The 22909-nt window shown below is 45.1% G+C and overlaps 1 protein-coding gene across 1 annotated transcript in view; it reads right to left on the bottom strand.

Moving 5' to 3' along the window:
• LOC123926812 (serine/threonine-protein phosphatase 4 regulatory subunit 1-like) overlaps positions 1-22909 on the bottom strand; it is an 81055-nt gene extending 58146 nt beyond the window's left edge. Inside the window, exons 1-2 of the mRNA XM_045981015.1 lie at positions 22888-22909; positions 22673-22717 (exon numbers count right to left, since the gene is read on the bottom strand). Of these exons, the coding sequence (XP_045836971.1) occupies positions 22673-22717; positions 22888-22894 (52 nt within the window). The 5' untranslated portion in view covers positions 22895-22909. The remainder of the gene's footprint in view (positions 1-22672; positions 22718-22887) is intronic.

Here is a 22909-nt window from a genome sequence, read left to right on the forward strand (position 1 = left end):
CAGCTCAGGTCATGGTCTCAAGGTCCTGCGATGGAGCCCCGCATGGGGCTCTCAGCAGGAAGCCTGCTTCCCTTTCTCTCTCTCTCTCTCTCTGTCTCTCTCCACCTGCCCTCTGCCTACTTGTGATTTCTCTCTGTCAAATAAATAAATAAAATCTTTTAAAAAATAAAACAAATAAGATTTAAAAAACTTTTTAAAAAAAGTACAAGAGCCCGACTGCTAGAGTGCCTGGGTGCTGGGTCAGTTGAGCTTTTGACTCTTGATCTCAGAGTCATGAGATCAAGCCCCAAGTCAGGCTCTGCGCTCAGCATGGAGTCTGCCTGAGATTCTTTCCCCCTCTCTCTCCTTCCCCCTCTGCTCCTCCCCCCATGCCACCTCAAATAAATAAATAATAAAATCTTCAAATAGATCCACAAATCTAAGCCCAATGCATTTTTCACAAAGGTGCCAAGGTAATTTAATTCAGCAAACAGAGCTAGAATAACTGAACACAAAGGTGAGGGGGAAATGTCCTTTGTCCTTAATTAACTCAAAATAGATAACAGACATAAAAACCATAAAATGATAAAACTTCTAGAAGAAAACATAGGAGAAAGATCTTTTGTGTTCTTTAGTTAGGCAAAGATTTCTCAGAGGCGCTACAAGAAGCATGGGCCACAAAAGGAAATACTCATGAGTTCAACTTGAACAGAACTGAGAACTTTTGCTCTTCAGAAGACATTGGCAGGAAACAGAACACCAACTGGGGCGCGTGGCCGGCCTAGTCGGTGGAGTGTGTGGCTCTTGTTCTCGGGGCTGTGGGCGCGAGCCCCATGTTCGCTGTAGAGCTTACTTAAAAATAAAATCTAAAAAAAAAAAGGAAATGGAATACCAAGCCATAGACTGGAAGAAAACACTTATAAAACATATCTGATACCCAGACTAGAGAACGAACTCTTAGAGTTCAATCTTTAAAGCAGGGAAACAAAAACGAATAGACATGTCACCACAGAAGATACGCAAAGGACAGCGAAGCGCAAGGAAAGATGCCAACATCATCAGTCATCACTAGTTATCAGGGAATGTCAATTAAGACCACAGAGAGATAATACTACCCACCCACCAGAAAGGCTAAGAAAGTTTTTTAAACTGACTCTGTTAAATGTGTTGGCAAGGAGCAACTAGATCTCTCATACGCTGCTGATAAAAATGCAACATGGTACAGCTCCTAAAACGGTTTGGCAGTTACTTAAAAAAAATAAACATACACTTACCATCTGAGCCAGCAATCCCACTCCTAGGCATTTACAGAGGAGAAGTGAAAATATGTGTGTCTATGCGAAGACTTGTGTTTGTGTGTTCGCAGCAGCTTTATTCATAAATAGCCAAAAACTGGAAATAATCAAAATATCTATCAACTAAGCGGCTAAACAAATTGTAGCCTATCCACACAAAGGAATACTTCTCAATAAGAAAAGGGAATGAGCGACTAATATGCAACCACACAGAGGCACCTCAAGAGCATTGTATCACCTGAAAGAAGCTGAGCATGTAAGATCTCATTTTGCATAATTCTGGCAACATGAAATTCTAGAAAAGACAAAAACATACTAATATACAGCAGATCGGTGGTTGTCTGGATCAGGGCTGGGAAAGGTATGATGGCAAATGGTCAAGACGTGACTTCTGGTAGGTGCAGGAAATGTTGCATTTCCTGGTTGTGGTTGTGTGGTTGTGGTCACGTAACAGAACATACTTGTTAAGACTCATTTTAACAAACTGCCCTTCAGTGAGTATTATTACATATAAATTATACTTTAGTACAGGTGAAAGAAAGGAAAAAGAAAAAAGGAAGAGAGGAAGGGAGGGAGAGAGGAAGAAAGGATACATAGAAGGAAGGGAGGAAAGATGAGCAGAAGGCTGGCTCTTCTTCTATTCTTCCCAAGCCCACCTTACAAAGGCTAGAATGAAAATACCTGACAAGCTGCTGGCACCGCTGATTAAAAGAATTTTTAAGAGTATCTAACGTCCTTTGCTCTGATTCTGTATTTACGCAGTGAGCTTGAGATCTTAGTCTCCTTGAGAACTCCGACTCAGAGCCAGAGAATGCACAGTACTTATGAGACCACAGGGACTCGTGTGTGGTCTTCAGGTAAAGCCTCAATTCATTTTAAAGGCATGCAGGAATGTATCTTAAAATTGCTGGGCTATTCATATTTGTCAGAATGGTGCTGTCTGCCCCTGAATGGTGTTAAAAAAGCGCTGTCAAGTTCTCACCCTAGATGTTATCCAGTGGGGACGTGCTGATCTATCAACCTGAGCCTTCTAGGCAAATACTCATCTCATTTTAGTAAGCAAAAAAACTAACATTCCGATTTCTATTCTAACATCAGTCCCCTTTGCCTATCCCCATCATTACTACTTTAACCCAGCATAGATAACCATAGCAGCATGGGCTTTGACAACAACATTAAAACCCCAGTTACCGTGATTTCCAAAAACTTACGGTAGAGGTGAAGAGAAAGGAACCCCTTTCCACCACAAACACAGAAAAAATAAAAAATACAGAAATTTAGATAAAATATTTAAAAATGCAGGAAGGCAGGAAAGGCAAAAAGGACATCCTCAATGCCAGCAAGGAAAACGGTAATCAAAGTGAGAACAATTAGCATAAGACGACACCCTATGATCAACATTTAAGACCTACATATAGGCCCTAGGCACTAAGATCTCTAAAGGCCACATGGAGATAAATGGCACCGGTGAATTTGAAACCAAGCCCCCAAAAACAGATGAGGAAAGAGGACTATAGTTAGAGTGGGAGTGGGGGGAGGGGTAGTCAATCCTGAGAAATCGAACCACAGGCCTACATGACCCATGAGTGACAAGTCAACTTACACCACCTGCAAGCACGGGAGCCCCACTACGAGCTCTCGGGAGGACCAGCGTCCAGAGGTACTGCAATTCCAGGCATCCTAGCACAAGCAAACAAGAGTCTTTCACAATCCAATAAGCATGCAATTTCACAAAACAATCCCTGCGGAAGATAAATTCCAAAGACATACCATTACAAAACGTCAAGAGAAAGAGCAGACACAACAAGTGAGAATTTACACTTAACCTAAGATTAGAAATATTAGAAAAATCTAAAAGAGATTCTCAAATAATTATGCATAGATATGCATATAGATATCAAAATGAAAGAAAAGGAAAAATATGAGTGGGAAGAACAGGCACATTTGAAAAAGAGCTACGTAGAAATGAAAAAGAGAGATGATTTAATTAAAAATTCAGTAGCTGGCTTAAATAGCAGTTTAGACACAGCTCAAGAGAGAGTTAGTGAGCTGGAAGACTGATCTGACAAATCACCCAGAACACTGCACAGAGGAAAAAGGAACTGGAAAATATGGGGACAGCAGTTAAGGCACAGGAAGAATGGAAGACTAACGTCTAAGATAAGTCTAGTGAGAATTCCGGAAAGCGGGATTAATGAAAATAGGAAGAGGCAATATTCAAACAGATAATGGCTAACAATTTTCCAGAATGGGGAAAAAATGCATATTCAATTTGAAGAAGTACAAACCCTGAATGAGGGATTAATAACAAATTCATCCTTGGGTGCACCGTAGAATACCCATGGCAAAGAAAAGCATCAAAAAACCCACAAAAAAACTAACCAAAAAAGCAGAGAAAGATTACAAATTAAATCCCAGATCTCTTCCTTAAAAGATCTTAGCAGCGTATTACTTATAACCAATAGGTGTGGCGTCTTGAGTCAAAGGACCTAGTTCTGCAATCCTACCTGCTTCTTAACCAGGTATGGGACTCTGGGTAGACATCCCACCTCTCTGATTCTCAGTTCCCTCCCCCAAAAATGGACACCTGCCTCAGATGACGGCTGCCGTGTAGAAAAAAGGACATTAGATGGTCAGATAAAGTTACACAGCATCTGAAACACCAGAACTTTGAAAAGATCAGCTGCTGTTATGACTATGATTAGGTCGCTGAGCACATTATATTACTAATACTGCTGATGTTTCTGTTTCCAGGCTTCAGAAAGGCAACCATAGCAACTACAAACCGTGTGTGGTGTGGGGGGGTAGGGGGGTTCTAGAAAGAGAAACAACAGAGGGTGAAGCCTCTGTGTTAAACTTGGCCTGAAATTGAGCTTGACTCCTAAGCCATGCACGTTTGCGGCAAACTATACCACAGCCAAGGCTAAGAGAACTGAGCTGAGATTTGGGAGACTACCTGTCACAGGACAGAGTTAATGGCGGCACCTCATTTAAGTGCTACTGAAACAGGGGGCACGTGGGTGACTCAGTCCATTAAGCATCCGCCTTCGGCTCAGGTTGTGACCCTGGAGTCCCTGGAGGAAGCCTCACACTGGGCTCCCCACTGGGCAAGGAGGCTGCTTCTCCCTATCCCTGTGGCCCTCCCCCACTAGTTCTCTCTCTTAAGTAAATAAAATCTTTAAAAAAAAAAAAAAACCTACTGAAACAAAACAAAGAAATAAACACTCTTTGGAGGCATGTAACAGAATCCAGAGACTGTACAGTGCATCATAGTCACAATATTCAGGTTATAATCCAAAATTACTCAATAAACAAAGAAAGCTAAAAAAGAGATGAAAATCACAGAATGACTCTGAAGGGACCCAAATGCTAGAAACACTGAAAAGGATGTAAAAGCAACGCTTAGAAAGCGCTCATGCGGGCACCTGGGTGGCTCAGTCGGTTAAGTATCTGCCTTTCGCTCAGGTCATGATCCTGGGGTCCTGGGATCGAGCTCCACGTCAGGTTCCCTGCTTGGCAAGAAGCCTGCTTCTCCCTCTGCCTCTCTCTGCCGCTCCCCCTGCTTGTGCTCTCTCTCTGCCAAATGAATAAATAAAATCTTAAAGAAAAAAGAAAGTGCTCCTGGCATGACATGCTACCTACTAAAACACCTGAATAAAAACTCGGAAGCAGAAACAGTATCTGCGATTTAGAAATTCAAGGGACAGACTTAACTGAGTAATCAAATAATGGCAAATTTCCCGAATTTGGTGATAGAAATAAGTGTACCTTATCAAGGATCTTAGCAAACCTCCAGAAGAAACACGTGCAGAAAACCACACCTAGACACACCCAAGCCAAACTGCCCACGACCTTGAAAACAGCAGAAAAAGCAACCACTGTGCACAAAGGAGGGTTTGAACGACTTGTAGCAAGCGAGCGTCCCACCAGAAGGAGCCAAGGCAGAAGACAGGGAGGCCTCACCTGGGAAGGTCAGCGGGGAAACTGGCAATCGAGGACGAGACACCCAGTGAGACAGAGACACCCAGTGAGACACCCTCCGGAAGCATGATGAAATGAAGACAATGCCAGATCACCACCAAGAGGAACAAAGAATTTATTTGTCACACACCCTTTCAGCCGACACAGACTCTGAGAAAAGGTGGGAGAAGTGCCCCGAGGCTAAGGACAAAGGATCCCGCTTGGAAACTGGATCTTCCAAAGGACACTCCAACACTGGAAATGGTAAATATGTGGGTAAATTTTTAAAAAACTGTATCTCCTCTTCATTTCTTCAAAACCATGTCTGATAGTCTGGAGTGATGAAAGCAAAAATGATAATTTTGTACTGCAGCATTTTTAGCATATGCAGATAGACCACATAATGAAAACAATAACATAAAGCAGAAGGGTAATAAATGGAACTCAACAGTGGTCAGGTTTCACCGTTTTACATAAAGTGCTGCATTATTAACTCTAAGTAGATGGCTTCTGTCTCCACAGCTAGATGAGGGGACCCTTTAAAACCCTGGGACCGTGTCATATAATGCCTGGCACACAGCAGACACTTAATAAATATTGGCTTCTGTAGAAGTCAGTCTCCCGAGACTTTGATTACCAGGATTCAATTCAGGAGTCCAGCAGCCCCTGAGAAAGCAGAGAAAATCTAGTTTCCACAACAACGAATGTGAGCCGTGGCGGCCAGCCACCCCCACAACCTGAGTTACAAAGCAACCATGACATTCATTCACTCCTGCTTGCAAAAATGAGAGATTTGAGTTTCAAAAAGGAAGAAAGCAGGTCAAAAACTACCCTACAATAGGTAAATAAGAGGAGAGGAGGGAAGGAAGGAAGGAGCTGGAGTATTCAATATAAAATGCATGACTTAGTCAAAAACCCCCAATCATCCTAACAATGAGTATAGCAGAAGGAAACTTGGAGGATTCACAGTAAATATGTACAGAAGGGCAGAGGGAGTGAGGATGTGTAAAGCACATCTGAACCAGTAAGAGATCTCAGTTGCAGGGATTTCTGTTTTGTTTCATTTTAAGAACTGGAGCTATGGATTTCCTCTTATACAGAACAAAGACCCATGTTATGTAAATGTGGCCGTTCCTAGGGTCTGGGGGCAGTTGGCATGAATATGCTGCTGGTGGCCACTCAGAGCCAGAGAACTCGCCTCCCTAGCGCCCCAAGTTGGTCCCACACTCTCTGACTGCAGCTCTGACCCGGGCCATGCGGCTGCCTGACCTGAGAGTACATACAGCTTGGGACATCATGTCCCCCTATGTGGCACAGGGAAGGTACATTAAGTATCACTAAGTCAAAGTGGGCAAGTTCTTCCCACCCAATTCTCTAATGACATCAACAAAGTTGCCTTCTGATGCTATTAAGTCAGTAAAACTGGCTCATCTTCCTTTTATTTTTTAATTTTTTTTTTTTAAGATTTTATTTATTTGACAGAGAGAAATCACAAGAGAGGCAGGCAGAGAATGAGGAAGGGAAGCAGGCTCTCCGCCGAGCAGAGAGCCCGATGCGGGACTCGATCCCAGGACCCTGAGATCATGACCTGAGCCAAAGGCAGCGGCCTAACCCACTGAGCCACCCAGGCGCCCCTCATCTTCCTTTTTAATGCAATGTAGACCTCGCACTCTGAAGCTTGGGCAGACAGCTGTGTCTGTCTAGAACTTAAGGTTATTTTATTATCTTACGATATTTTGGTTACGTTTCATGTTGAGCGACTGATACAAGTTTTCCAAACCTGAAGTTTTCCAAAAAAGAAGTTACTGATACAAAGAAAAATATAGATGGTAAACAGATAAAGCAAAAACAGAAAAACTGAACTCAGAAATAACTGACTTCTGAAAAATAATGGATTAGTGTAATCCAAGGAAAATATTCCCACTAATGACATCACATTCGTGTGCAAATAATAATGCCTTTTATTTCAAGTACTGAAAAATCTTTTTTTTTCTTTTTTTTTGATATAGATAAACATTTTCTCTTGTGTGGATCAATATCCTGGCCCCTTTCAAAATTATATGATCCTACCTGAGGCTAAATTAATGAGATTATCATTGAGATTATTACTATTAACCTATAAATGATATACTGGATTTTTTTTAAACTACTTCATGAAAGCACCAGAGTTTATTAAAATGTACATGCGAGCAAGGATTGGCTCCCCTTTCCACAAAGTGAATGAAAGTAGCCAGCAGTATCTTCGATGTCACTTGTGAAGGCGTTGGACCAGGTACTGTGGTTAATAACCTCTTCCCATGATGTTAATGCTTTTTTCATTAAGCCTTCCAAGACAAACGAAACCAAGCAACATCTGATAGACTATATAGTAACAGAGCAGGAGTTCTCAGCCCCAGCACGACTGACATGCTCATTTGGGGGCAGAGGCTGCACATCATGAGATGTTCAGTGACAGTCCTGGCCTCATCTCGCTAGTTGCCAGGAGCTTCTTTTCCCACAGCTGCGACAATCAAAAACATCTCCAGACACTGCCACAAGTCCCCACTTGAGAACCACTGTAAAAGAGAAAGACTATCAGGAGTTACCACCTGAACAGCCCGTGGTAAATGGCTGGTCCCAGGAGGGGATGGGTCTGGGGTCAGTAGCAAAGATCTGGCCCACCTTTGCCTCTCTGAGCTCTCCCACTACTCCTTCTCCCCTCACCGCCCTCTCCTCCAGCCACATGGCTCCTTGCTACTTCCCAAACACCTCAAGGGCCTTTGTACTGCAGGGTGATTCCCTCTGCCTGGAACTCTCCTCCCCAGGATGTCCTCCCTAAGAACCTCCTCCTCTCTTTTTTTTTTTTTTTTTAAGATTTTATTTATTTATTTATTTGTCAGAGAAAGAGCAAGCACAAGCAGGGGGAGCAGCAGGCAGAGGGAAAAGCAGGCTGAGCAGGGAGCCTGATGCAGTACCCTGGGATCATGACCTGAGCTGAAGGCAGATGCTTAACCAAGTGAGCCCCCCCGGCGTCCCCTCCTTCTCCTCTTCAAGATCTGCTCACTCATCTGCTCCTTGAGTTCCTCCCTGACCACTGATTTTGAAACTAGCTTCCCACCTACACCTCACCCTGCCATGATCTACTTTTCTATTTTTCCAGAGAAATGATCCCCTTATAACACATAAAGTGTTTACTTCCTATGTTTACTGTTTATCAGCTGGGTTCACTCCCCCATCCCATACTGACCCCATCCACTCCCCCCACCAAAAATCTTTAACTCATTGATATGCCTGGCACACAGTAGGCACTCAGCTGAAGTTGCTGAACGACTGAATGAATGAATGAATGAATGGTAAAGGTCTGCCGAGCAAGCTTGCTGTGCCTGACAGTGGCAGCAGCACATAAAATGACTCCTGCTCTGATAAAGAATTTTCTAGAATTTACATTTCTAGCCACTGCTAAGAGGGCATGTTGTCTGGTGAACTGTTCACAGGAATAAGAACTGAGGTCTACATGGTGATATCATGAGCAGTCGATTATTCTCAGACCCAACAAGTCCAGGTCACCCACAAACATCAGGAATCTCAAGCTTTCAAGTTAGAAATAAAATATAAAGTAGCAGATAAACAATTCCTTGTTCAATTTTTTTTCTCTGTGTTTTCTTATATTTAAATAAATAGTCGCCCACTCCATTCATGAAAGCTTAATGCAGAAAAGCGAGGTGTTCTTAAGAAAACAGCTTCTAATAGTAACTTCAAGCCTTCTTGGCTCAATTTAAAATCTAAAAACCAAGACTGGCCCCGACTGCCTTCATCTGCCATCTCTGCCGTGACGGACTTCTGAGCCGGGGCCACTCTCTGGGTTTCTGCCACACACCAGGTTCACTGGCAAGTTTACACAGAACATCACTGACCCTTTACCAAAAATGAGTGAGAATTTAAAGCTAACAAAGACCAGTAGGGGAATGGCTTAGAAGGACTGCTAGTTTGCTACATCCGGGTGGGCGGCCTCTCCCATCATCTTATGCTCAGCACCCTGCCCCCATGCCGTACACCCACGTGCCTCCACGTGCCGCCATGCCTCCCTGAACTGTATGGCCAGTATCCCGGAGGCTCTGCTACAACCCAGGCAGCGGCTGTGGCTACCACCTGCCCTGCAGAGGGATGGGCCAAGTTTAATAACCCAGCTCATTAGCTAAAAGATATGCAGCTTACCTCCACCATCCAACCAAAACCAAAGTGGTTCTGCAGCAGTAGCCCTGAGCCCATACAACCCAGGATGAGACTCGTTCCTCTTCGACAACGTCCTGATCAATTAACAAAGAATCACATAATCTAGAATCCTTTAACCTGAGGATAGGTAACCAAGTAAAAATTTTAAAAAATAAAATAAAACCCTATTCCTTGATTTAAAGTTCCACCAGAAAAACATTATTTCTAGAACCTACGACTCTGAGGAAAAAAAGGATTTATCCTCTTTTATGCTAACTCAAGGGTCATCTACTAAAAATAATGAACACTGCCAGTATATTCATCATTTAAAACAGTCTGGGGCATGAGAGATGAGATGAGGAGGCTCTAGCGGAAACACAATGGATCCTCGAGCACTCGCCTGTGCGTTGATGCTTTTCACAAGACACCAATCTGTCTTAAAACAGGCTAAGCACGAATTAATGTTTCAAGTATAATTGTTAGGTGAATGTGCTTTACAGGTTCAAAGTACGGTACATATAATCTTAGAAAAACAAAGAAAAGAAATGTTGCAGTCCGTTTTGCATTAAGAAAAAGATCAAATGATCTAGTACCAAAACAGAAAGCATGTTAACAGCAAACCCACCTCAAACATATTTTCTCCCATTGTGGTTAACTTCAAGTGACAAGAGTAAACCATAATTCAATATTCGACAGAGTACTGGTGATTCAGAGACAAGAAAACATGGTCCCAGACTCCAAAAGCTCCCCAGGGAACAAAGATCGTCACACACATAACAACCTACAATACTCAGGTGGCAAGAACCAAAGGATACAGGTATAAACAAACCGGGGAAAAACCAGCTCTGTCTGGAAGAGGGAGGGGGAGACGGGAGATGCTTCCCTCCAACAGTGATATTTGAGCTGGGCCTTGAACAGCAGGTAGGAATTCACCACAAGGGAAGAGAGAAAGAATCTGGGAAAGGGAAAAAGAACATTCCAGATGAAGGGAAGAGAAAAGCTGAGGAAAGTACACTGAGTGTCTGCTGCCTTTGAGCAGTTCAGGGAAGTCAGAGATTTCACACAAAGCCACCAACCTCTGACTGAAGAGCCACACTCGAATTGGTTTTAAGTGGAAAGGTGAGAAAAAATAAACACAATAAAACATACCCCAATGAGCTACCGTTATTGGCCCAGACATGAACAGAGGTAGAGATGGAGGCAGGACATTAGAACATGTCTATCGCAGCAAGCATTTTCATTAAGAATCCGTTCTCCAGGCGTACCCAGTATTTACGACTCCCCATTCAACATGTCATCCTGTCACTATAAGTCTATGTGAGATATGCCACTCTGGGCCAGCCCACTTACCCATACAATCCAATATTCTGTCTCTGACACAGCACAAGGGGACACGGGTAGGGCGAAATTGACAGATGTGGCCTGCTCTGTCTATGTCCATCTCAAAACATCAGAATATTGGTTGGTGGTGACCAAGAAGGAGTTTAGCCTTATTTGCAAAATTTGTACTTTATAAAAACCCAGAAGGATGAAGCAATATAGAACTCACATAATTAATAATTTCATAGAGCTGCTCATTAGCCACTCTTCAATGAATAATTACTAAGTCTTTGTAAGGCCTTACACGATTTGGGGGAGAACTACAGTAACCCATCCATTAGTGTGTTATTTCAAGTGGCTTCATTGCTCTTGCTAATGGACTTGTAAGTATGAATGCAGATTCCTATATTGGGATTATTTCTAACAGCTAGACTAGACAAGGCTAGCCAATCTAAAAGATAAAGAATGCTCTTGATTCTTCACTGGCTTGTGAGGGGAATCTGATCCCCACACCCTGCAGGTCCTTGTTGACTTAACTAAATTTCCACAGCAAGCTGCACGAGCTAACTTTCTCTATATAAATGCCGTTCTCTAACAAGACCCACGCTGATTTATTAGCTCTTATATGAGCAGATCCGTCCAACGCATAATGTTTTATATTGCAAATCTTTGAGGGCTACTGATGGTTGTTCCCAGCACTACGCAATGGGCTGGCTGAAAAGACCAACTTAATTCATGAGCAGCCATCCTTTCTACACCATGCATACATGGAAATTCCTCTTTGATTTGTGGCTTTAATCATGGCTTCCAAAACCTGTCATTATTTATGACTCTGACTTTTACACTGACGGTCAACGGGAAACATTTACTCGGTTACCTGATAGGAAAGAACTCTGCAGCTCAAAGCGGTTCGTGTGCTCCCTTTTGGTATTACACATCTCAATTTTTCTGCCGACTCACCAGGCTGGGGACAGAGCGGGAGGCGGCGGGGGGGACAGTGCTGGAGTCTACACAGTATTAACGAACGCAAAGATAATACTGAAATATGCAGGGACTTCTCTAGCCAGACTTGAGGCAGATCTGAAGGGGAAAAAAGGCTGTAAAAGAAAACCAACAATCTTTGGGGTAAGTGTATATGTGCACATGGGTCTCCATTTTCCTACTGTTCAAAGTATCTGAAATCATCAAGTGACAATGACCAACGTAAAGTCCCTTCTTTATTGACCACCTGCCCAAACTGCTAGGAGGGTTGCCCTCCTCCTTTATTTTTTTAAATGATTTTATTTATTTATTGGAGAGACAGAGGTAGAGAGAGGGAGAGAACATGTGCGTGAGCAGGGGAGGAAGAGAGGGAGAGACTCTCAAGCCGACTCCACTCTGAGCGCAGAGCCTGACACGGGACTCGATCTCACAACACTGAGGTCGTGACCTGAGCTGAAACCAAGGGTCAGAAGCTTAATCAACTGCACCACCCAGGCCCCCTGACTCCTCCTGGAAAGCAGCAAACTCTTCCATGGGTACATCCTGCTCCAACCTGGTTCCATACAATCCAACCCCCACTGCCTTCTGCCCTTTCTGCTGTCATCTTTCCCTTTAGGGGGCACCGGGCTGGCTCAGGCGGGAGAACATGAGACTCTCGATCTTGCAGTCAGGAGTTTCAGCCCCAGGTTGGGTGCAGAGGTTACTTATATTAATTAACTAAAAGCTTTAAAAAAATAAAGTTGGTATGTCATCTTTCCCTTTTCACTAACTCCCTCCCCTCAGTCCATGGTTATGTTCTCCTCTGTAACTTGATTTTAAAAAATCAGTACCTTTCAGAAGATCAAAGCATAACACTGTTCAGAAAAGTGTATAGATAACAACTGGCCCACCTGACAGATTTTCACAAATGAACACACTGTTGTAGGTAGCATTCGGCTCCAAAAAGAGAATTTTACCAGCATCTCCAAAAGCCCTTCAAGATCCCTTCTGCTCACTACCCTACCCCAAGGGTGACCTTTAAACAGCCTGGATGACACCCACTTTGTTTGTTCTTCTACTTCATATAAACAGAATCACTCAGTATGTACCCTTTTGTGTCTGGCATCTTTCACTCATCGCTACGTTTGTGAAGTTCATCCACGTTATTGGGTAGACTTGCTAATCATTCACCATTACAGCTGCACAGTCTGCCACTGTGTGAATGGAACCGCAATTCATAATCCCTTGTACTCACAATGGACATGTGGTTGGTGCTATTATTTGATGTGTGAAACAGAGGGGATTAAGAATACAATCATTGTGAAAAGTGTGAGTAATGTGTAGAATTGCTGAGTTGTGATATCATACAACTAAAACTAATATAACACTGCATGTTAATTATACTTCAATAAAAAAATTTAAAAATAAAAAGCAAATATAATAAATATAAATACAAATACATGTGAGATATACGTGATATATACATATACACATGTGTGTATATACATGTGTCTCTATCTATGTTGATATAGATATAGATAGCATTTGGAGACAAAAAAGATTAACTACAGAAGTACTAAGAGAATTTACCCTGAGCCCATAAAACAATGTCAGGTAATAGTACACAGTCAACACATAATTATTACTTGATTTTTTTCCCCCTAACTACTCAATATGTCTGAAGTTTTCCTCTATGGATAAAGTTAACAAGGCTCCGAGACCATAAAAAGTGCTCAAAGATTAAAAACAAACAAACAGGGGCACCTGGGTGGGCTCCGCTGCTTGAGCATCTGCCTTCGGCTCAGGTCTTGACGCCAGAGTCCTCAGATCAAGTCCCACATTGGGCTCCTTGCTCAGCAGGGAGTCTGCTGTTCCCTCCGCCTGCCGCTCCCCCTGCTTGTGCTCTCTCACACTCTCTCTGTCTTTTTGACAAATAAATAAATAAATTTTTTTTTAAAATAAAAAATACAAACAAACAAACAAAAAAGAATGGTGCTATTATGACCGTGCCTTTTTGAGAATACGTTCACATCTTGTTGGGCACATAACCATGAAGAGAATTACTGAGCCATTCAAATCTTTTTTTTTAAGGTTTCCAGAGTTAATAAATATAAATAATGCAAATGTGCTCTGGGCTCTTCTATCCAAGAAAAGCAATTGACCTCAATCCTTCCAGCTGCTTCTCCTTGAAAGGGTCTGCTTTCCTCGGCTGTGGGCTCGCATGAAGTGACCATTCCCAAAAGTAACCAATTACCAGCCAGTGCCCGGAATACAGGAGGTACTCAATAAACAAGCCCTGAGCTCGTGGACTGTGAGTGACACTGTAGTCCACGTAACTCCTAATGCCTTCCCAGCTAATCCTGGTCTGGCTTCTGCTCCTCGGCTGCCGCGGAATAGCCCTCACAAAGCTCACTAAAGACCTCTAACTACCAAAGCCCGTGGCCTGTCTTCAGGACTCATTCTCCCCGACCCTTCAGTGTCAAGTGGCATGTACAATCACCTCAAACAAAACCTTGGCTTCAAGGATCCCCTGGCTTCTTACCTCTGGGATGTTTGTTCTCCAGGCCTCACTACTAGAAGCTTCTGCTGCCGGGGGCTCCAGCCTTCACCTTCTTCTCCTGCAACACCCCCCGTGCTGCTCTTATCCATTCCCCTGGCTTCGGCTTCCATCCACCACTAATGACTCCCTCCAGTCCTAACTCTGCTCCAGAGCCCTACAAGGGGGTTTTCGGCGGCTTCCTAGACTGTGCCCCCAGGATCTCCTAAACACGCCGCAAAAGCAACTGTCTCAGATGGAAAGCATGACCTCCTTGCATACTGCCTGGCTTAGTCGGTGCGCACTTCTGCGTGCCTGTTACGTGCCGCTCAGCAGGCTAGACCCTGGTGATCCAAGATGGGGAAGACCGGGTCTGATGGACCAGAGCAGGCCTCTGCCCACGCCTGGCTTAAATGCTGCCACAGGGCTCGGGGAGGATGAGGAGAGGAACCTGGCCTAGCCCGGGTGGCGGGAAGCAGACGTGCTGCCACAGGGTCTGTCTCTGAGCTGACGCTTCCCTGCCGGAACTAGCTCTAGGCCCCACTTGCTGCTCTGACACCCACTTCCTCCGCTGAGATCCCACTGCCCTTGCCTGGGTCCCTGGAACACAACACTTTTTCCATCCCTGCCTTGTTTCTCCACAGTCGGCCCGTTACGATGTAACTCAGCTCCAGCACTCCCCTGATTAGAAACCCCCAGTGGCACCCCAGGGGCTCCCTGAACAAAAGGCAAACCCCTTATCCTGTGAGGGGCTGAAGGCCACACGTGGTAGCCGGCCCCCACCCCCGACTGCTCTAACTTCTGGGTCCAGCGCTCACTGCTCCCGATGCACGGGTCCTGGACAGCGACGAGCCCCTCCAGCCTCACAGCCTGTGCCCCTTCCTGTCTGCTGGGCGCAGAGGCTTTCTCCAGCTCCGTGGAAGAACATCTCTATCTTGCCATTCAGACCTCAGAATGCTTCTCAGAGCCCCAGAGAAGCCTTCTCTGGCTACAGGGTAGAACAGCAACTCCATCCCGCCAACAGCCCTGCCTGGCCCTTCTGATCGCACTCACCGGTCACGCATCCCACACCGCACCCACCACTCCTGAATTTATCTCACTCATTTGAGTTGGCTTCTTAATGGCCATCTCTGCCACGGGACTGACAGCTCCCAGAGCCGCAGTCAGATTTGTTTCATTCCCCTCTGCATCCATAAGGCCCAGTGTAGTGCCTGGGACTTAGTAGGTCCTGAAAAATTTGTTACTCATGTCCACCAACAGATGGAGGAAATGAATGGCAAGTCCGCCAAGGCACGGTGGCGAAGTACAAATTCTGCAGCCAGATTCCCTGGTTTGACTTTCACAAGCTGCGTTGTTCAGGGCAAGTTCCTTAGACTTTCCGTGCCCCTTGGGAGACTTGCTTGGCAACAAATAAAGTTAAAAATACCTGCTGCGGGGCGCCTGGGTGTCTCAGTGGGTTAAGCCGCTGCCTTCGGCTCAGGTCATGATCTCAGGGTCCTGGGATCGAGTCCCACATAGGGCTTTCTGCTCGGCAGGGAGCCTGCTTCCCTCTCTCTCTCTGCCTGCCTCTCTGCCTACTTGTGATCTCTCTCTGTCAAATAAATAAATAAAATCTTAAAAAAAAAAAATACCTGCCGCATAAGGTATTTGTAGTTAAATACTAGAAGCGCTCACGGCAGAGCTTGGCACAGTATCAGCCCTAACTAAATGGCAGTTCTTGTTCCACTGCCTGGGTTACCTAAAACCTAAGTCCCAGCAACACATCGAGGGACTCCCTACCACCTCTCGGGGGAAGTCTAAACCCCGTGATGGGAAGACAGGTGCTTACTCTTCACGGCTGGGCCCCCCATCTACCTGCACGGTCTCTCCCACTCCTTGGCCCTGCATACCCCTGGCTCCCAAGTCCCCAACCTTCTCATCACATAACCACTTCTGCACACATGGGCCCTCTCCCTGGCACGCACCCCGCCTTCCTTGACCTGACCCCACTCGAAGGCCACCTCCCCTCCTAATCGTGGTAGCCACATGGATCTGTCTTGCCGCTCCGCCTGCCAAGCGGGCTGCCTTCTGCACCACCTCTAGCGTGGGCCTCCCCACCAGGCAGGAGCATCCTGGGATGGAGCCCAGGGCTTCTTCAGCCCCCTGTCCTCGGCACCTCCTGCAGGCCAGCCCCTGGAAGGGACTGGAGAGACACCTGTTACCGGATGAATGACTTTCCAAACATGGAAAGCAACCACTTGCCCTCATCTTACTTTTTTCCCATCAGGGTTCAAATTAAGTGTATTGAGTGTCAAAACCACTTTTTTTTATTACCTAGGTTTTGTTGCAAATTTTCTGTTTAAAAGATCTTACTTTGGGGCACCTGGGTGGCTCAGTCAGTTAAGCGACTGCCTCACGTCGCTTAACTCAGGTCGGGGTCCTGGGATCGAGACCCACATCAGGCTCCCTGCTCAGTGGGAAATCTGCTTCTCCCTCTCCCTCTGCCCACAGCCCAGCTGTGCATGGTCTCTCTCTCTCTCTCTCAAATAAATAAATAAAATCTTTTAAAAATCATAAGTATGGGGCGCCTGGGTGGCTCAGTGGATTAAGCCACTGCCTTCGGCTCGGGTCATGATCTCGGGGTCCTGGGATCGAGCCCCGCATCGGGCTCTCTGCTCCGCAGGGAGCCTGCTTCCTCCTCTCTCTCTGCCTGCCTCTCTGCCTACTTGTGATCTCTCTGTCAAATAAATAAATAAAATCTTAAAATAAATAAATAAATAAAAATCATAAGTATAAAATAAATAAATAAGATAAATAAATACTTTATTTATTTGTCGGGCGTCTGGTTGGCTCAGTCAATGGAGCAGGCAACCCAATCTCAGGGCTATGAGTTCAAGCCCCGCATTGGGTGTGGAGCCTACCTAAGATAATTAATTAATTAACTAATTAAAAATAAAAATAAAATAAAAAGATCTTAATTTGTGATGTAGAAAGCCATTTAAAACCCTCTTTTTAAACAGAGACAATTTCAGGGAATCTCTGATGTTCATGTGTTTTGTCTCACAGGAAATGGAAAATACAGAGCAACGAAAGTAAAATACATTATGATGATCGGAGAGGGGAAGCAAAGTTGCTTCTGCGTCCACCACTCTGACTCTTTCATTCCTTGCCACCTCACCCTGCTGGGAGGACAGAGGTACATGTTTTCATCCCCAACATACTACAGGATAAATGAGACACAAACTTTAACCAATATGTCAAGGGTTACTTAACAAAACAGAGGTGATGCTAGCAAAAAGCTCGGCCCTTCAAACTGTACCCGGCGGGAAAGACAGCCTATAAGGTTGGCTCAGCTAATAGACAAACTTAGAGGCTCTGACAGAATGAAGTCAAGTTTGATTTAGAACAGGGGTTGGCTAACTATGGCCGGTGGACCAAATCCAGCCTACTGCCTGTGCTTGTAAATAAAGTTTTATTAGAAAACAGCCATACCCATTCATTTATGTATGTCTGTGGGTGCTTCCAGGCTACAACAGCAGACTTGACTGGCTGCATCAGCCCTTCTAGCCCACGAAGCCTAAAGTATTTATTATCTGAACCTTCATAGGGGGAAAAAAAAATATGTGCTCATCTCCGATTTAGAGAATAATGCGATATGGGGATTTTTTTTCCATTTCCCAAGTATTAGCATACTCAAGTTCCTGTTCCTATTCAAGCTAGTTCACTTAAGGGGGGAGAGAGATTGTTGTTGTTTTTAACTGACAATCTTCGATTCAAGTTTATCTTAGAGTTCAGAGAAAAAGCTCAATGGTTTGGTTTTGGGCTCAAATTAATACAGCTTCTCCACTTTGGGGGCACACAGCCCGGCTGTGGTCCATGAACAGAACATTTTTAGAAACTTGGAACAAAGCAGGCAGGTGAAATGGAATGCTTTCTGCTCAGGAGGGTGTCTTCCATTCCAGCTTAACCGTATACTCTGCCCCTTCCAGCTCAAGGTGGGAAGAGTCTGTATTCCTCCACCCAGCTAATCCTATTTTCTACAGAAGTTCAGATACCACCGGCTGGCAGCTAGGCTTTCTTATCACTAGAAGTATGCCCTCTTCCGACTTCTTTCAGAGATACCTCTTAAAAATGAAACACTCCAAAACGAATTATTCCCTAAATGCTAACATGTTCTACCAGTCTGTCTTCGGAAGCTAGATGTACCCTCCAGTAATGCTGCAGGGACTCTGGAACTGGGATCCAGCTCTCCAACTCTTTGTACAGATGCTGGATCACATATGAAACTTTTACCTCCTTTTTCAAACACTGTATTATGGGAATTCCCAAGCACATGCAAAAGGAGAGAGAATGGTATTGTAAATCCCCATGTCCCCAACAGCCAGCCTCAATAAGTCTCAATATTCTGCCTTTTTCCCCATGCATCCTTCTTCCCAACTTTGTGCTTGTTTATTGTTCACTGCAAAATCTGAAAGCAGATCTCACTGGCCGAATCACTTCACCCATAAACGCTTGTTTGTTCCTGTTAGACGAGGCCCCTCCCCTTTGAACAAAGCTGTGTTACCACCGTCACATCTGACAAAGTTCCTAAGAATTCTTAACATTTAACTTAACATCTACTACCCTGGCCAAGCTCAATTTCCCCCACTGTTTCCATCACATCTTATTAAAGCTGGGTTGTTCAGCTAAGAGCCCAAGTATGACCACATAGTATTTGGTGATTGGTCACTTAGGTGTCTTCTCACCCACGACAGATCACCCTCATTCCTGTTTTCAACCACCACCGGCATACGCTTAGATGCTAACTAGCCAAGCAAACCTCACCAAGGGCAGCGTCTCTTCCGGCTGCACCTGCTATAAGCAAGCGCATAGGCCCCATAAGCACAGATTCACACAGCTCTACTTTCCAGCACAATCTGCCACGGGGACCAATACGCCAGGCTACCCCACACACTTTCTGCTCTCAAGAGAAGGAATTTAGCAATCTAATTCTCGGAAATTAAATCTTTTCTGTGCTGCAATGGCCTGAAGACTCTGAACGGTTTAAAAAAAAAAACAAGGCATCCATTCATTAAGGCTTTTTTTTAAGTCAGCCAAATTTAATCAAGAATCACAAAGTAAATCAGACAAGCCTTGTAATCCATGATCGTTACGAGTAACAACATTAATTAAACACCTAGCTCAAACAGGACATTGGGTTATAAAAAGGATGACCTGGGTCCCTGCCCAAAGCGACTTACAGCCTCAATGAAGCAGTCATCATGTCACTTACACAAAACACCCACGGAAGACAACAGACCTAAAATCCCCCAAACTGGCATCCACGCCCCCACCATTAGGTTAAGAATATTGGTGAGGCTGATCTGGGTGGCAGACAAGAAAACAAGAGCCAAAAGGAAGAGTGTGACTGCTAGTTCTATCATTTCTGAGCCACACTAGATAAGTTACTGAACCTCTCTGATTCTGTTTTATCATTTGTGAAATAGGAATAATCTCACCTTCCTCGCAGAGCAGCCATAAACACTGAATCACAAAATCCTACAAGAAAGCCCACACTAGTAATGATGATGAAAATAATGAACTCAATTGACTCTAAGATTCTTTATGCCAGGCACTAAGTTAAAATGTTGTATGTGTGCTATCTCATCTAATGCTATCAGTTTTACGAGGGTCTCTTATTCTTATGTAACTTTCCAGAGGAAGAAACTGAACAGAATGAGTGGGGGATCGATCTGCTTGTCTAATAAGAAACAGCTAAAGGCAGGAAGTGGGTCACAGGACCTCAGGGTTCTTGCTGTCAATCATGGCATAATATTGCCTCCCAAATGCCACCACAGTAAGGAGTAAAGGTGGGACCCAGGGAGTCTGGGGATGGGCGGGGAGGACAGGCTCTCCTACTATAGCTGTTAAGTGAATTATATTGTAAATATAGCTCCTACTATAGCTATTAAGTGAATTATACTGTATGACATTGTAAAGTACAGCACCTCGTAGCTCCCACCCCTGCTCAAACAGGAAGCCCCACAAGACTCCCAAAGATGCAATCCCAAGGCATGGGTATAGTCAGAGCCATAATGGTGGTTTCCTTCCTTGTTGGGGCAAGTCTTCAGCCGTCTGCTAGAGTATTTAATGCCTTCTCTATTATGAGAAGATACCCAATACTTGGGTATCAAACACCCAATACTTGTTCAAACAAGGCCAAAATAAAATCAATTATTTTTACCTATAGAATCTCTTACTTTCTTTTAGTACATACATACAAAAAAGACTGAAGAAAGCTAGCCACCAGGAAAAAGGTCCAATTGCCACGACAGTTTGAGAAGCCCAACCAAGCCAAGTAGAAAAGGTATTTGGACAAGAACTCAGGTCCTGGCCAACAGTCCCATCAGAACTCCTGTGCATGAAGCCATCTTGGACCTTCTCACCTTCCCAGAGTTCAAATGCGAACACATGAAGCTTCTCTATCACCCAGGCAACCCACAGAATTGTTAGCAATAAAATGCTGTTCGTTTGGGGGCACCTCAGTGGCTCAGTCGGTTAAGCGTCCAACTCTTGATTTTGGCTCAGGTCATGATCTCAGGATGGTGAGATTGAGCCCTCCTCAGACTCCGAGCTCTCTGCCAGTCCGCTTGAGATTCTCTCTCTTCCTTTCCCTCTGCCCCTCTTCCCACTCATCCTCTCTCTCTCTAAATAAATGAATAAAATCTTGGGGCGCCTGGGTGGCTCAGTGGGTTAAGCCACTGCCTTCGGCTCAGGTCATGATCTCAGGTCCTGGGATCGAGTCCCGCATCGGGCTCTCTGCTCGGCAGGGAGCCTGCTTCCCTCTCTCTCTCTCTCTCTCTGCCTGCCTCTATCTACCTGTGATCTCTCTCTGTCAAATAAATAAATAAAATCTTAAAAAAAAAGAAATATTTCATCTTAAAAAAAATTACATGAATGAATAAAATCTTTAAATAATAATAAATAATAATAATAAAATGCTTTGGTTTAAGCCACTAAGTTTTGGGGTAATGTGTTAAATAACTAAAACAGCCAGCAATCTGCCTTTCCCACCAGGCCAAATATCAAATCTATGCATAGAAGTTCACTGATGTTTACCAATGGAAATGCGACATTCCTTCCATTCAAGGATGTCCATTGGCTGAAACACTTATCTCTGTAAACCCAGGGTCATACAGGACCTGGCTCAACAGGGTTACATAAATATGAATAATGATCACATTGATAAGAACAGCAATGGCAGCTAACGTTTACCAAGTGTTTACGTACAGAGGGCCTCACACTAAACCTTTCATTCACTTAACCTTCACTAAAACCTTTGAGGTGGAACGCTATTGTGCCCATTTTGCAGATGAGGCCACCAAGGCTCAGAGTGGTACAGTGATTGATCCAAGATCACACGGCCAGTAAAGAGCCACACAGGGCCTCCTTGACCTTCTGGCCACCTGGCTCCTAACCACTGGCTTTACTACCCCTTCAAGTGCCATCCTACTTTAATAATGTTGCTTCCTTCTAAAGCAGACAGTGTCTACAAAGAGTTTAAAACTGTGCCTGACCCGCGGCAAGTTTTCGATAAACATCAGCTCTTATGATGAGGAACCTGCAGATGGGGAAGGAAAGAGGAGAGCAAGCCTTGATCAAGGTAGCTGTTTTGATGGTTGTACAGGCCTCCTTCACAAGCAAGCATCCCAGGGTTTGGTCATTTTCTGTGAACAAGTCTGCTCTCTGCCTGACCATGAACCCCTAGAAAGCTGCCCCTGTTTCTGGTTCGTCTTTGTAGGTCTAGGGTGCTGTACGTGACCTGACCCAGAACAAGTAGGTGCTCAAGAAACGTATGGAAAGGAAATGCTTCATTTACCGCAAATGCGAATTTGCACTTACAGGGTGGAGTCAGCAGTCCTTAAAGTGACCCCAAAGAATAGGAGAGGACAGAAGGGACAAGGGAAGGAGAACCAACCAAGGAACGCCGGCCCCAAAGGGCTCCTTGGGATGAGAGATGGAGCTGGGCTTGTGGCCAGAACACGTGAGGAGTCCACAAGGAGGGCCGTACCTCCCAAACTCCAAAACGCCCCTCTCTCTGAAAAGTCCCACGGAAAAAGTGGAGACCCCAGGTCGAAGTCCCCCCAACCCCGCGGGGGCCGTGCCTCTTCCCGCCCTGAATCACCACGACTCGAGATGAGCCCTCCTACCCCTGCCCGGCCACCGCGGGAGCAGGAGGAGGAAGAGAAAGAAAGTGACCGGAAGTCAGAAGTTTCCTAACAACGACCAAAATCCTCCCCCAGGAGGGGAGGGCTCCCCGTCCTTGGCCCGCCCCGCCCAGTGAGGAGGGACTGCCACAAGTGCATCCAGGCAGTTGGGGGCGGGCTCTTCTGTCCCAGCAAGGAGTCCCGTGCACCCCGAATTCTGTGAGAGCTTCCCAGGGAGGGACAGGGGCGCCCCAACTGTTACTTACAATCGTCTAAGTCATCATGCAAGTCCACAAAGTACAGAGGGATTTCTGAAAACCAAGAAACACACAGGAGTTACACGCAAGGAGAGGACCGCGGCAGGCGGGCTCAGGGGCGGGCCGGGGTCCCAGGGCCTTGAGGAGTGGTCTCGGCTCGGGGCGGGGGGGGGGGGGGGGGGGGAAGGGTCCGCCTCTGCGCCCAGGGAACCAACCCCACTCACCCGCCATCTTGGGATGGGCCAG

This window comes from Meles meles, chromosome 16 (genome assembly GCF_922984935.1).
Source record: "Meles meles chromosome 16, mMelMel3.1 paternal haplotype, whole genome shotgun sequence".
Taxonomy (NCBI): Eukaryota; Metazoa; Chordata; class Mammalia; order Carnivora; family Mustelidae; genus Meles; species Meles meles.